Here is a 16,097-nt window from a genome sequence, read left to right as displayed (position 1 = left end):
GGACTGCACCTCCCCCACTCTCTTGTTCATAAACACACCTTCCTTCCTTGTGCCTGTCTCTAATGCAGCTAATCCGACATGAACATCCTTCCTCTGAGGTTGCTCAGTGTTTTCAGTACTGTATTTCATGTCGGTGTCAGCGTAAGTTGGTCTGCGTTAAACCTTTAACATGGAGTCACATGAGGGCAGGAGTTGACTCTCATTCTTTCCCTGTCCTGTTTAAGGTGTAAAGGGTGTGGGAAAAGAAGACAGGGGGTCGTGAAATGACTCTGAGTCATAAGAGAAGGGGAAACCTTAGATCGACACTTGTGATAAATGACTGCTGTGACCTCATAGGCAGCAGGTCAGAGGTCCTGCTGGAGGTTAGCCAATCAGAGGGCAGGAAACATTCGATCTAAGGGTTAGTTGCAGTCATAAATATCTGATTAGCACCGCAGTAACTCTCCAACACGCATAGCGATGTCCACATGCATGAGAATCTGCCTTTAGAACATTTTCGTCAGTGCTTTGAAACCAAATGGCTGAATGTATGCTCTCTGTGAGGATTAGTTCAGGTTAAATGGAGTTTCTCAGGGAAATATTCCCACATACTGTACGTGATTGTTAGAATACTAATTATGAAGTATCCTGAGCTGGGTTGTAATCATGTCAATCCCTTTTTTAAAAGACACTCAAACTCAATTTTTATTTGAACACAGCGTAATGCACAAAGCAGTACATGCACTAATTGTATCTTAAGCAGCTGACTCTTGTAATTTAGGGGACTTGTGATGTGGTTTCTGTGTGTGTTCCTGTAGACGAGTGGTATGGAAGTTCTTTGGTGGTGGTCACATACCAGAGATTCACTGGCTGTGAGTGGTTAGCATCACCACCCCCAGCTCTGGGCAGTACCACTTAATCACCAGTCACCCCTAAGTAATCCCTGGAGGGCTATACCATTTCAGCATGCAAGTCGAGTCAACTAAAATAAAAAAGGACTTTCTCCATAATGACTTCCTTTTGTCTTGTAACATTTTAAATTTGCTCTTCCAATGTGTGGAACAGATTGTGTGTTGTTTGAACTGACGATCATTCACACTCAGAGATCAACATATCAAAACGGAAATAAGGAAATGTTGGTTAAAAAAAAAAAAGCCTGAGGTGAGAACATAACATTGGATTTGTATTGGTTTTAATTATCTTTCGGTTTTTCTCTAATCCAGGGTGTGCTGGAGTAAATCTCTGCTACATTGCTTACTGCTAGCTCTTTGTTATTTACAATAAGCCCTTTGAATACATGCCCACACACCCACACACACATTTGTTCAGGCAGACACAGGTGCAAAGACACACACACTGGAAGCTGCACAGGAACCAGCTGAAACATTCTGCCACTCTCATTTTCCCGCTCTCATTTTCCCACTCTCATTTGATGTTTAGATTAAAGAAATGTTCTGCATTGAGCTCCCTGGCTGCCTCAGCACCTCTCCTCCTGCTCAGAACTTTTCCTTCTCTTTACTTCTCCTGCATAGGCTTTATCCCAGTTCTCGGTTCCTCCACAGTACGTGGGAATAATCATCTATGAGAATCCAATTTTAGTGTGTTTTTAGAAATGTTTCGCTCTCTCCCTCTCCTCTCTGTCTCTTTCCCGCATCTCTGGATTTCGAGCTTTAATGAGGTGTGCTTGTAAAATGTTAGAGGTCTCTGGTCCCTCGTTTTATCAACCTCATTAAGCGCTTGCTGGTCAATAACTTCCACAGTTGATTGCCCCTCTCCAAGAGAAGAATAGTTGAATGAATGCACAGGAGGGAAAGAAAGAGGGGAAAGAGAGGGGGAAAGACGGGAAGAGGAGTGGATGGGAGCTAAGGGAGGTGTTTGTCAGGAGTAAGCCAAGGAGGGGGAAAGGAGTCAGGGCAAAATGCAGGAACAAACAACACAAGACAAGATGAGCTTTTCATGAATAAGGAGATAAGACAGTAATTCCTCTCACACCAAGCACTCTCTCACTCTCTAGGCCAGGGAGACCAGTGAGTTAGATTTGAGTGCTCAAGCTTGCGTAAAGAATAACAGAATGAAACACACACACGCGCAAGAGGCCAATATGACACAATGGGCAGAATGAAAAGCATCATATATACCATCAGCTGGTTGAGCATGCGTTCATTTAGTTCCCCCATTTTGAGTTGTCTCTGTCAAGCGCTTATGTATAGTTATATATACAGTATATATATATATACACAGCATGCATTTGTGTGTGTGTTTTGCTGACTGTGCGTGACTGACTTATTGTCGCGTGTGGGTGTTTGGTGTATTTGTGTGTGTGCATTTGTTACACTGAGTTATCGGTGGTGAGCAGACACACCGACAGAGTGAGTGGTGGGGAAAATCCTCTTTGTAAAGTAGGTCATGGAGTTAGAAGCCTAGCGTCGGGATAAGCTTGCTTTAGCATGTCTGCTAATTATGCTGCCGCCCTCTGTGCTGAGTCACATCCCCAGAAAATCCTCCGGAGCAGACAGAGACACCAGAGGGTGCATGGATGTGTTGGTGGCAGCTTATCCTCAGGTCGTAAAAAGAGTGAAAAGGTCAAAGGATTAATACAAGTCTAACCCTTTTTTATGTTAACACCTTTAAAACATAATGAAAAAGCCAGGTCAAACATTGTGTTTAACAAAACACAACTTCAAATTGCGAATAGCTTATTTGACCATGGCAAATCAACATTTCTGTTGTGAAAAATGATCCTTAGCTGTATTCAAATATTGTTTTAGTTTTTTTAAATACTACAGCTAAAATGGATTCACAGACCAAGACCACACCATGTCCATATTTCTTTAGTTAATATTTATTTAGTGAAAACTTCTACACACCAATTATACACCTAAGGATGAACAATTTGAGGGCAAAACAATTTGACGAAAAATGTAAACAAATATCAAAATGTACTCAAATCTGCCTTTCTAACGCTTTCAGTATAAAAACCTACACTTTGCTTGTTGAATTAGAAATCAGAAAAAATTAACTTTGAAATGCATAAAAAGTCATCAATACTAAAATAAAGATGTTTTCTAATGATATTCTCTAACAAAATGTGCAATATCGCAGTCTTTCACAATGTATTTATTGCGCAGGTTGACAGTCCCGATTAGGGCTAACACACACTGGGCTAGATTGACACTATCAGTGTTGTTGCACTTGTTTGTACACAGAGCTTGTTCCAAGCTGGGAGAGTAATTGAAAACACCTGTTTTGGTGTACAGAGCCTTTAATCTGCATTTTGATTGGGTAGATTTAGAAGGTATAGCAAACACAAAGTGTCCAGCTGTCCTTGTTGTGGTTCACATTTGGGATTTACTCTGGGTAACAATATGTTTGACCTTTTTATGTACCGTTTTATTTTCACCACCATGTCAAATTATTTTGGGACAATGTTTTCAGTTATAAACCAACATAGTTAGAATCTGTTTTTCTTTATTAATATTGAATCAACTTCTATACTGTAGTAATGGGCATGATGACTGGTTAAGTGCATGCTTGGAGATGCATCTTACAACAGAGTGAAAGCGTGTAGGACATTGTGACAAAAAGGAAGTTGGCAGTTTAATTGACCAAGACACAAAAATTAGGGGTTAACAGACACCCTGACACTAAAGGTGCACAAACGACAAACAGATCAAGTATTTTCTGTATTTGTGTTACTAAGGTTCTGATCTAAGCCTAATTAAACAAAATATGATGATCTCATGGTCCATTATTTCCTGAAAGCATTCTCCTCTTTGCATGGTGATAAACTTTAAGTACGCTCTCAATCAAGCATACCTGAAGTTCTCATATGCAAAATAACAAAGCAAAACCGGCCTTATAAGAAAGTGAGTAGCCTGGATAGCCGTGTTGGCTGTGTAATGGTGCGTGATGACAGAAATGTCAGGCTGCCTTTAGATAAAATCAGGCGGTCCGGCACATCCTCCTATTCATTTGTGTGGAGTATTCAGGAAAAAACATGTAACCAGGGAGTCGATGAGAAAGTACAGTAAACATCCCTTCCTCTCCCTGCCATGGGTAGCATTTGATAATGTGTTTCCTGCACAAAGCTCCAGCAAAAGGTACAGTCCCTCAGCCTATTTGTGTCTATCTGCTGTAAAATGAAAGAAGATGCCTTTAAGTGCTTTTGGAAATGTCAAGATCATAAGAACGCTTTGACGGAAAACAATAACTGTCAGATATAAAGTGTACTCGGGCTACACTGGAAGGTCTAAGGTCCCAATATAAAGTAACACAAAATGGCCTATTTGTTGACAACTCCTCACTGCTGCACACCCCTGCAGGTAATCACCTCATCAAGTGATCTGGTGGAAATTCAGCAGACAGGCTTTTAACTCACCTCTGCCAGTGTTACAGACGAGCCCTGAACTATCTGTCTGGCCTTTATCTCTGTCCATGTCTCTCCTGGTTTTTCTCTCTTGATCTTTCACACAAGCCACACTTTGATTCTCACCAACCCTGTTTTTCCCTTTTGGTATTTTTCCCCTTTATATCTGTGCCTGTGTTTCATTTCATGGTCAGCTCGCCAAACACACACTCACTGTGGGAGATGCCAAATTCTCCTGTATTCCACTGGCTCAGTACAGATCCTCTGATTTCAACCACTTGACCTGAATCATAATCACATTACATAACTCCCTGCTTCTATAGGAGCACCACATACTGTAGATACCTTTACTATTGACCTACATTCCTTACATTTCTTGCATGTTTTCACACAAGTGAAAATCAGCTCGCTCCCTCTGCATGGAAAAAACTGAGTGTTAGCCCATTTGATCGTATAACAGGATGACATGCACTCATCGGCTGCCAATAACTGTTTCCAAGGCCACTATCCACACCAGAGGGACAATTCAAATACACATTTCAACGTGGAACGTTTTCTATTTTTACTGATGTTTTCTGATCATGTTTTTAAAACGTCCATCCACAAGTGCTTGAATCACCCGTCAAGAATGATGCACAGTCATTTGCTGTTTTCCACAATTTGATCCAAGCAGGTATTTTTGCTGATAGAAAGCATAACAAAGGCTCTGTTGTGCCTCTTGAGGACAAACAGAGATTTTTAGACCTTCAAGGTTCAGTGAGCAGCATAGAAGATCCACCTCAAGGTCAGGGGCAGAACAATGTGTGTAATAATTAATGGGATAAAGATTCTCCAGCCATTTTCAGACTGACATACACTATAAAGTATGTAGGATGGATGGTGCACAGGGTTATATATGAGGCTTTTAACAAGGGCCAACAACTAAGGATTTGACAGATTTGATGTCTATTAGAGTAAGAGCAGGTATAGTGGCACTTAGAGGCACCTGTTGAGGCAGATTCTGAGCTGCCATGTTTATTCAGGGGAAATTGACAGGGACCATTAAGCTCTTGTACAGCGATGCACTGAAGTCCCATGTATACGAAGATATACAATATATAATAACAACCACAGTAAAAAACAAAGTGATGGGAAAATCCAGTCAAAATCCTACCCGCAGACATGTTGGGGAAGATGCAGCAATAAAAATAGTATTATGATGACAACAGTAAATCAGGTTGCCAAGAAGAAAGGATATATAACAACAGTAATAAAAACAATAACATGTTCAAATGTCAGATAAAACCAATGAATAACAACTCTGTCTGCAAATTATCTAAAGCAAGAACACAGTGCATATCATCTAGCATACACATCTGTCAAATTTGAATGCCTCATCAATTGAAGGATTATTGATAGGTGGTGACATCTAATGCTAATTATACCATTATTCCTATGAATATTGCACAAGACACATGGCAAGATCATGGCTTTTAAATGTAAAGGTATCCTGTCATGAACAGTTTGATCTGGTACCGGTCTTTGTGTGTGTCTGTGTTGGTGGGATGTGTGTGTGGGTGTGTGTGTTGTACAGATGAAACTCAGAATCCCAGGAAACCAGGGCAGGGTCAAAGGAAAGGGACCCTGTGGCTCTCGGCTCTCATCCTGCTGACCTATCAGTATTCAGCAGACCACCCTGCCTCCTCTTATCAGGGTTGAACTGATCTGGCCTTGCAGTAGTTTCCATGCCTGGCCAGTGACCCCCCCCCCCCCCCCCCCCCCCCACGCCATAGATTTTGGTTCCCAGAAAGAAACAGATCTGCCTTTTTTTTTTAATCCTCTAAAACTGGTTCCCAACATTCTTTTTTTTAATACATTTCTGTGGTGAACACTAAATGAAATAATTTTTTATGGTTTGAATCATAGTTTTTAAATGTCACGGGATAAGGGCACGGTGAAGACTTAACTTTAAAAAAAAACAAACATAGAATTTGTATTTCAAAAATAGGCAATTAAAACAATGTATGATTATAAAAAAACACAATACAGGCAAATGTGCTCTTAAAGTTCCTTACATTAACAGGAAAACTCATCACATGTAATAGTCACAGGAAATAATCTGCTCCAAATCCACCCAGAATTATTGTTTTACACAAATGACCTGCAGTTGCTATGTTCACTATTTTGATTACATGTAGAGTGTATCAGTTGCTCTGTACTCTTATTGTTATGCATTGTATATTAAAATATCCATTACATAAGGGTCTTCAGTTACTTAATGATAGAAATGGGCCCCTAACAATAAAGGTTGGAAACCATAGGATCTGCTTTTTGTTTAGTGTCTTCCTCCTCTGAATCAGTTTCTCCTCCCTCTCCCCACATGGTGTTCACAGCTCCTGGACATTCTGGCATCTTTCACATGTTCTCCTCCAACCTAATCTCTTTGGCCCCCTGTCAGTCAGAGCGACAAGCGTGACGCACCCCGTCCAACCCTCTCTTTCTCCCCTCTCAGCCTTTGTGTCCCCTCTAGAGTTGCTAGCCTTTTCCTTCATCTCAGAAATATCTCTCTGGATCTGAGCAAAAACCCACAGCACTTTGGTTACCAGCATGTTTCGTCTCTTTTTCCCAAGTGACATAACAGTGGTGTGCTCATCTGCACATGGCCTACAGTGTGAACTCTTAAGTGAGAAAATAAACAGAAAGGCTTGAGCGTTCGGTCGCCGGCTGAAGGTCACCTCTGTTTCTGAGCGATAAAAAGGGTTTGGCTATTTTGACAGCTGGCCGGCTTTTACCTGTTCCCGAGCTTCGTCATAGCCCCAGGCAGACGCACAGATAAAATTAAAAAAAAAGTTATAGTTAAAACTAAAAAAAGAGTTGTATTGCTCTTGGCAAGCTGCCTACCTTTCAACATCACTTCATTGTATCTGTTCCCACTGCGTCTCATTTCATTTCTCACTCAGCTGTGTGCTTTTATCATTTTTTCATCATACATGTCTTTTTATTTATGTCAGTGTCTTTTTTGTCATCATTTGTCTTTTGATTTACTCCATAATTTATGTGTTTAATCCTTTGTTTTCAGTTGATTTTATTGGTGGATTTGACCCATTCCCACTCTACCATGTCAATGAGAAACCATCTCATCTCCTCTTAAAGCCCATGTACCTGTAAGTATGTCATGCCACCATATGTGTGTGTCTCTGGTCTTAAGATGTGCCTGTAAGAGCACACATGTGTAAATATTAACATTATCCGTTGCCTTTTGGGGCCACATACAATTTGGGTTTTACCTATGTGTTGCCTGCTTATTATTTATTATTTCTCCAAAGACTTTCATGAATAGGAACAGCTAATCTCAACTCAAGGCCAAATTACTCTCTTGTTCCAGAGCTCTGTTAATGTTTGATCAGGATTCAGGAGTTTAGAACACAACACTGACTAGCACTGATGGCTCTGGAGCTGTCAGGGGCGTAAATGTCTTTCTGAAACATGCCACATCCTGTCAGAGGGCTGTTGAAAATATGAAGGCCTCTCATGACACCATTTTGTGTGTGTGTGTGTGTGTGTGTGTGTGTGTGTGTGTGTGTGTGTGTGTGTGTGTGTGTGTGTGTGTGTGTGTGTGTGTGTGTGTGTGTGTGTGTGTGTGTGTGTGTGTGTGTGTGTGTGTGTGTGTGTGTGTGTGTGTGTGTGTGTGTGTGTGTGTGTGTGTGTGTGTGTGTGTGTGTGTGTGTGTGTGTGTGTGTGTGTGTGTGTGTGTGTGTGTGTGTGTGTGTGTGTGTGTGTGTGTGTGTGTGTGTGGCACTTGTGTGACAACTAACTGAAAGAAGCATATGGAGAAAAACGCACACAAATCTGTCAAAAATTGGATTAATCAATTATGTTATGCAAAGAACTTAATAACAATAAGTCTGGGAAGTCATGTTATAATTCTCTTCTCACATGACATGAATATTTTATTAGCTTCTTGACAGTTTAATCAGCTCCGTCTCTAATGGGAGAGAGGACGTTTTCTTCTCCCCCAATCTACCGGGAGTTATATCCAGGAGACATTTTTGAAGGGGGAATTTGTGTGTTTGACTGTGAGTTGCCCAACAACCGCTTACTCTCTTCTTTCTCTTCCCATGTTTCTGTTCTCTGCAGGTCTCCGTAAATAAGAGAGCGTCCAGCGGGGAGGTGACACAGCAAATTCCCACGGAGACAAAATGGCTGTTGTGACACAAACATCCCAATTCACTCGGGCACACCAGACATTCCTCCCCTTTCTTCATTTCAGTTCTTTAAAACATGTCATTTACTGGTCTACTGCCCAGAAAAACCAACAATTCTCAGTCAGGCTCCATTGTTTTCCAGGGAGGGATGAAGGGTTACGGGAAGGGAGAGATTTCGGTGAAACAAAGCCTCATATTGTGTAATATGTTATGGGAACTATCAATCTTATTCTGTGAGTTCTTTGCTGAGGTTCCATTGCTGTGACCTTCCTATAGTGGTCTAATACTCCCCAAGACTGTAAAGACTATATAAATACATTATGTGTGTAATCAGAGACTGTCCAGCGTTCCCAGTCTGTGGTGCTGTGTCTTAGAGGACTCTGTGATTTAGCATGTTACTGCTGGTTTGGCTCAGATCTTGGCCAGAGGGCTGAATTACAGTGTAGCCCGTGGAATGAGCCATTGTGCGCTGCCTGTTTACTTTAGGCCAGGATCTGTGTGCATAAATACACAAGCAAAGCAGGAAGAGGCAGGGGAGTGGAGAGGTAGAGGGAGGGAAGGGAACAAAAGCACCAAGCCTACAGGGGCATCTGTCAAAAATAGAAAATGTAAATAATGAAACGAGAAGGGGGAAGATTTGGGGGACTTAGAGTTTGAAATGTGAATTATGATGAATGCAAGAGCGTTTAAGAGATGTTCAAACAAAAGGAAGGCCATGTGAGTCTTGCTTTTATTTCTGGCATCTTATTGTGACTATTTTCAACCAACAGCCACTACAGTATTTCTCAAGAGTATGGTGATAAAAGAAAGCTTTGTTTCACTTTGCTTCTTCTCCTCTATCTATTGACACATTGAGCGGCTGACAGACAGTCAAGAAAAGGTTGCACCACCTATTTTAAGTGTAATAAAACAATAGAAATGCTTTTACTTTTCATATTCCATTCTGGAACGTTGATTTGAATGGGTATGGCCTGTCAGTTGAACAGTGTTGATTCTCAGTGCTGATAGTCTCATTTGTGATTGTTTTATAGCATGTTTTTTTACAGGGTTTGTATTGTAAGTATGTGTATAGCATATTAAGTCATGACGAAATTGCAAAACTGATGTCTTAAACTGGCTGTGTATACGCTGGTTAAATAGCAACTCAAAGTTTCTGCTGAGTAGTTTCTTCCTCAGATTAATTGTATTCTGAACAAGCTATGTTACACATTTATATTTAGGCAAATGTGGGTCATAACTACTATACTGATTGGTAGCACTTTTTGTTGTTAATAGCAGATATTTTAGAAGTAAAGTCGGATCCCTGTTGCCTTACTGGCTGTGTGAATCACTACTGCTCTCTGGTGTTCAAAGAGTGTATGTACAAGTTGCAAGGGTGCTGCATATCTGCTACAAATCCCCATGTTTTGTCTTAAAAATTATAATTTTCTATCTGCAGATTACAGTTAATTTTACAATAGTATGTTTTTTTGTAATTGCCATGTTGGAGGGGGTGACTCTCAAACCTATTGTTTTAGTGTTACACTTGGTCCTTTTCCTTATCATTCAGGTCAGGATCAATTGTTGTCTACCAGATTTAATTGCAAAACATTTTTGTCCGATTTCAATATTTCTTGGTGCTATGTTTGAAATGTTTTGCTTAGCATTTCTTGGGGGGGGGATCAAAAGATTTCTGAGCAAAGGAGTTCATTCTGTCGTCAGTCTTTTTTTTTTGTCAGCACCTAAATATATCTCGCTGTGTGTCAGATTCCTCTGTGATACTAGATGTTTTTCACTGCCAGATGACAGTCCACAAACTGTTATGATTCTTAAATCTGACCTCTTTTGCCATCTTATTTCAGACTAATGAGTGACCTAACTTGATTTAATTTGTCACCCCTCTATTGGCAAGATGCAATAATTCATGTCTTGTCTATGTCTCTAAGGTTTACCTGGTAGGCTTACTGGTGTGTGGTTTAGTGAAAACACAAAGCACCTCATATTGTAACATAATCAGTATTAGTAGTAAATGCTACTATGTAAAAACTAGTCTTCCTCTCAGTGCAATACAGCCTCTTCCTAAACCCCGGTGACTGGAATTAGTTGAGACCTGGTATGGGTTTGTGTGTATGTGCTAGTCTCCACTGAAAACGTTTCCACCTGTTTGTAGATAATTCTTTTTCTTTGTATATGAAGTGGAAAACATATTTTTTTGTTTCTCTCTCTTCTATTTTGTGTCCTGTGATGCCACACCCCATGTGACCTGATTGTGTAATCCTATTTATCCAGAACTGTGCTTTGTGCTCCTGTAAATAGATGTTTGTTAATAAAAGAATGTGCTCTTTTAATTATATGTGTCATTCAGTAGATGTGTTGTGCATTTAAAAAGTGTTCTTGGTAAAGTACATAAATAATAATACATACTCATATTGAACAGCTTTACATTTTTATTATAGAAAACGATCTGCAAACTCTGACGGGAAATAATCATTTTTTTTCATCACTAGTAGGTCAAATTAATACAGATTTAGACCACTCATGCAACACCTGTGAAACAGCATTTTATCACTACAGCGTTAGGACATGAAAGCACGAACGCTGCCTCTAATCACCGCTCTGCAGATTGGACAGTGACGCAGGCTGGCAGCGCAGTCCCCGCAAACCACCAAATGACCACAGGGGATGAAGACGATGGACACCAGTTTGTCCATGCACACCTTACAGGTCCGCTCCTCCTGCAGCTGTCTCAGTAGCTCCTCAGGGCTCGGGTCCTTTACTGTTCGAGAAACCACAAACAGAAGGTCAGATGAGCTTTATATTACACGCATAATATTTACCAGTCAAGTGTTGCATCTGCAAAGCAATCAAATGTCAGCAACATATTGAAAAGTGTTACAAGCTCAAACGTTTCTTATTTTCCTGCAAATCATACAGCCTAGGCTTTGGCCTCTGACCTTGCTCTCTGACGCGTGTTTGAGTCCTCACAAGTCCAGCACTGGAGCCCTGCACAGTATCTGTCTCTGAAGGACAAAATGTGAAATAGAAAACTGTCCATTGTAACATTGATGTTTACGTCATGTTATTGCTTATATGAAAATGGTCAAACAGATTGTATTTGAAGGTGACAATGGAAAATTACAGCGCTTCCGCATGTATTAAGATAATTGTTATTATTGTATTAAGATTTTGGTAAAACTAACAATAAACATTGTAAAAATACTTTAGTACAAGCTACAGTCTTCCATTTAAGAAAAGCATCATTCAACTGTTCAACCCTAAAGTATCAAAAGTAAGTCCAACTACTGAAGACTCATTAATTTGTAAAACATCCAGCCTGAACCTAAATAAATGGAGATCAGAAGCCATAAACGTTGGAAACCACTGGCTTAATATTTAACAATGTTCTCTATTTTAGGTCATGTTAAATATTTAATCCGAATGAATGTCAATCAAAACATACAATATTTTCCTCTGAATTTTAGCGGAGTACAAGTAAAATAAAGTAGCATAAAATGGAAATACTCAAGTAAAGTACAAGTATCCCAGAAATATAAATACTTGAGTATATTAGTTTGTGTCTTCCCACTGCCTGTTACCTCTGCTCTGTAGTCCCCTCTGTCTGTCCTCCTGCTCCGCCTGCAGCACGTCAGTGACCAGGTCGGACACAGAGGTGTAGTGCTGACCGGACAGAAGGTACTTGGTCTGCACCAGACTCTCCACCAGGCTCGCCTCAAAGCCCATCTGCAGCACAGTCTGCACCACAGGAGAGAGCATGGTCGAGGACCCTCCCAGACCCCCGACCACATCTGGGACATGAGAGGGGGGGAAGAAGTGAGGAAGACACAAGCAGTGACCAGCCAGAGAGGACAAAACATCTACATATCGACTCCATGTTACATTAAAGGGGACCTATCTTGCAAAATGCACTATGTGATGTCTTTCATACATAAATATGTGTCCCCGGTGCGTCGGGGATCTCACGCAGCGTCAGAAAATAAAACCCTCTTTCTTTTCCTCCGTACCCAAATTTTTTTAAAACAGGGGTACAACGAGCGGATACAGATTTGCTGCCGATCTGACGTCAAATCGGCAGCAGACCCACAGAAAATTGCTCAGAAATAATGCCTGACGTGTTTTGGACGTAATCTCGTCTTTGTTTACATTAGCAAGCCTCGTTGAAACTCAGAGCTAACCTGTACTGTAGGGCACATGTTTAAAAAGCAGGAAATAAAAAAAGGAACTCACCTTGTGATAAACCCGCAAGAGAAAAAGCATTTGAGCTCCATACTGTTTCAGGAATAATCTTTTATGTGGTTTAGAACAGGATGGCGTTTTATCACAGCAGAATTTAACTTTATCTCCGGTAGAATTCTGATCAGGCATTAGCTCCGCCTTCTCTTTTTTTTTTTTTAAGCTAAGGACCCAAAATCCTCGTTTCTCTAACAAGGCTGCAAAAGAGGGGTATGAGCTGTATGAGGCATGGCTACAATGGGTGATTTGTTTGGTATTTTAAGCAAAAAACTTCACAGACATGTTTTGTATAGGTATGGCCCTACAATATATGTTTCCAATATAGCATAATAGGTCCACTTTAACTATAGGGACATTTACATGGGGAAACATAAGATGTAATGACAAATGGTGCATCTACTTGTACCTTAACATTTTAAACCACTTGCCTTTGGTGTACACATGCTGAAATAGATTATAATTGTTATCCTACATTTTATGGTAATCACGGGCTACAGATGGTTTCCATAGGCTACTACAATCGTATAGCAAACATTAGCTGTAGTTATTTCATTTGCAGCAGCGTCTCAAAGAAAAGTAATGGACCTACTTTATTTCAAAGAGTAAGAGTCTAATTAAATATTTTAAGCAGTGCTGTGGTGTATGTATGCTTTGCCAACCTTCTTTGATCAACCTTGTGCCAGATTAATTGAATCAACTGGTTGCAGCATTTATTTATTTCTTCTTGCACAACCTGCAATGCTCCCATCAATGTTTACTCTATCTCTATTATTTTGCGTGAACAAGCAATAGTTGATGTTGACACTTTGATTCTTTGCACCACTGGCTGCACAAAGATAATTATTGGTGTCAGAGCAGTCTGCTATCTTGTTATCCAGTCTGCTTAGTGGGAATATACATTGTTGGTAAATACCCAGCATTCCTTGCTTTTTTTAAATGTTATTTGACTTACCATTTCTGGATCCAATATCTCTGCCTGTAGGAGTCTGTGATCCAACCTAGAAAAGTAAAGTGACCATGTTTTTTATTCATTGGTCAAAGTCAAAGTCGGCAATTACAAAAGATGCCATTTATGAATGTGTGATTATAATGTCTGCACTACCAGACTTTATTCTGAACAGATAGGAGGGATGAAAGCTCTCACCACAGTCTCACCCAGATGGAAATGAGCATCCTGTATGTTGCTGATATACTCCCTTCCTCTCGCCTGGATTAAAAACTCACATCTGAGAAATATAAAGACACTGTTTTATAATCTGCTGAAGCATTAAAGCAGAACACAAAACCAAAACGTTACACTGCTTTTATATTGAGAAGACATTTTCCTTTGCCAGTGCAAAGATTGGCAAGTAATGCATTGAACTGATTTCTTTATCTGTGTGTTATAAGTCCTGCTGTTACCGTGGGAACCACTTGGCATGCTCCTGCCAGGGGTCGTCTCCTGCCTCCCAGTTCCTCAGCCCTCCGTCACAGTAGAAGCATTTCACATTGTCACCGTGGCCTGTAGGGGTAAACAGCAATGCCGTGAGAGGAGTCTAATGACACTAACAATTTAACACAAACCATCTCTTTACACTCCTTTTGTCTTAAATTCACAAAAACATCGCTATATACGTCAGATTGTAAAAGGAATCAATATCGTCCAAGAACTGAAACCTATAATGTGACAATAGGGTGAATTAACTCCTCTTTGACCGTCGCAAAAAAACAAAAACAATATGAGCTTCACAAAAGCACAATTCATTATAGGGTTACTTTATGTATTGTACTATTTTGTATTGGTTTTCACAATATTGTGCCCACTCTGTGAGTGCCTGAAGCTGTGGAAGCCCTACTTCTTTAACAGCCCCAGCTCTGTCCAGCTTGTTCTGTCCACAACATCATGACTCAGCAGGACAATTGTACCATGAACTCTCTCACAAAGAGAGGTCGCTCTAGCAGTGACTGGGACAACGCTGAATCTTTCACTCAAATGTTCTCATGGACACTCAAATGCTGGTAAATGTTAAGACATTAAAGAAGTATGATATACTTTTATTTAAACGTAATAGTGAGACAATGGTGTACCTGTGTAGAAGAATCCTGCTCTGGCAAGAATATCTGGTTGGACTGAGGCATCTGTGGGCCAGTTGTGGAAAGTAGTGTGCCGGGAATCCTCTGCCTCCATCTCTGGGTACACCGCCTGTCCAGATGTGCCCTGTTCATCCATAGTCATCCTCTGAAGTTGGCTCATAAGTTGGCCATCCACGGAGTCAGAGGATCCGACTAGGAGAGCAATATTCCCCACAGATCGACCCAGTATGAAACTGCAAGTGGGGAAATGCCTCTTGTGTTCTTCGGCCGGGAAGTCCCCATGTACCCAACATCTTAAAATCCCTCCACAGCAGAAACATTGGACTTTATCCCCGGGGCCTTGAAAGAAAAAGCCCGCCTTGGCCAGCTCTCCAGATGTGACAGGAGCATCTGCTGGCCAGTTCTGAAAAGTTTGAAGTCTCGCCCCTTCTCTCCGCATCTGAGGCTCCTCAAGGATGTGCAGTGTAGTACTCCTGTCATCCGTCATTCTGTTGCTTGTAAGTTTTCCTTTCTCTTCTTGTCCTGTGCCAGTCATTCCTATTGCGGTCCATAGTGGTGCCCGCACTGAAGGTGAGTATAGCACAACAGCTGAAATAATATGATCAGCTGCGGGGGCCTGCACCTACAGGAGACTGCTTTCCAGAAAAGCCACCAAATGCCAGAATGTATGCTCATTGATCCTTGAATGGATGAAAGCGTGAACATGCCATGGGGCTCCGCCTCCTAGTAAAAACATGTGAAGCATTTCAGAAGAATACTATAGCCTTACAACTAATATGATTATTAAAAGGGATGTTACTTTACTTTTATTTAAAATGTTGTTAAGCACAATGTGTTAACTTTATAGCCTACAACTCAATGAAAGAAACCTATAACTTTTACAATTGAAGCAAAAATTGGCTGGTTGTCCTGTATCCTATAGTTGTTGAATATTATTGTCTACAATGGATCGGTGGTTGTATCCTCTATGGCCTACACTACAGGAAGTCGAAATCCTTTGCTCTTGAGTTTGTGTGAATAAGTGATGATTAAGGAGTTAAGTGAGTTAAACAGATGAAATAATAAGCTGTGCGGTTATACTTGATTCTGAGGCTATATAACTTACAGGGTCAGGGAACACCTATGTAACCTTTTTTAATGTGATGTGTTGTCTTTTAGAAAGCTTTTTTTGGAAGACATAAAAAAGTATATTGAATATTGTTGGCTAAAATGTTTGCAATTCAGGATCACACTTGAAATAGCCAGACTTGAGTCAAAACACAAGT

General features: G+C 40.6%; 2 protein-coding genes across 3 annotated transcripts in view; one reads left to right on the top strand and one right to left on the bottom strand.

The window, feature by feature from the left end:
• Positions 1–10,856, top strand: part of nkain4 (sodium/potassium transporting ATPase interacting 4) — a 43,006-nt gene extending 32,150 nt beyond the window's left edge. Inside the window, exons 6-7 of one of the 2 annotated variants that reach the window (XM_079673560.1) lie at positions 7,404–7,488; positions 8,462–10,856. In XM_079673560.1, coding sequence (XP_079529686.1) covers positions 7,404–7,488; positions 8,462–8,471 — 95 coding nt within the window. In that variant the 3' untranslated portion in view covers positions 8,472–10,856. The remainder of the gene's footprint in view (positions 1–7,403; positions 7,489–8,461) is intronic. The other variant, XM_079673561.1, reaches the window with a different exon arrangement.
• A 150-nt stretch (positions 10,857–11,006) lies between these two features.
• Positions 11,007–15,367, bottom strand: birc7 (baculoviral IAP repeat containing 7; the record flags this gene model as incomplete). The annotated part of the gene is made up of 7 exons (XM_079679725.1): positions 11,007–11,284; positions 11,463–11,528; positions 12,105–12,314; positions 13,712–13,757; positions 13,904–13,985; positions 14,161–14,260; positions 14,827–15,367. 7 exons carry the CDS (start codon positions 15,365–15,367, stop codon positions 11,085–11,087), a joined length of 1,245 nt encoding a protein of 414 aa, XP_079535851.1. The 3' UTR covers positions 11,007–11,084.
• Between the last annotated feature and the right edge of the window lie 730 nt (positions 15,368–16,097).

The sequence above is a fragment of the Notothenia rossii genome (assembly GCF_949606895.1).
Source record: "Notothenia rossii genome assembly, chromosome: 4".
NCBI lineage: Eukaryota > Metazoa > Chordata > Actinopteri > Perciformes > Nototheniidae > Notothenia > Notothenia rossii.
Note: the sequence above shows the minus strand (reverse complement) of the source record. Positions and strands in the feature narration are given on the sequence as shown.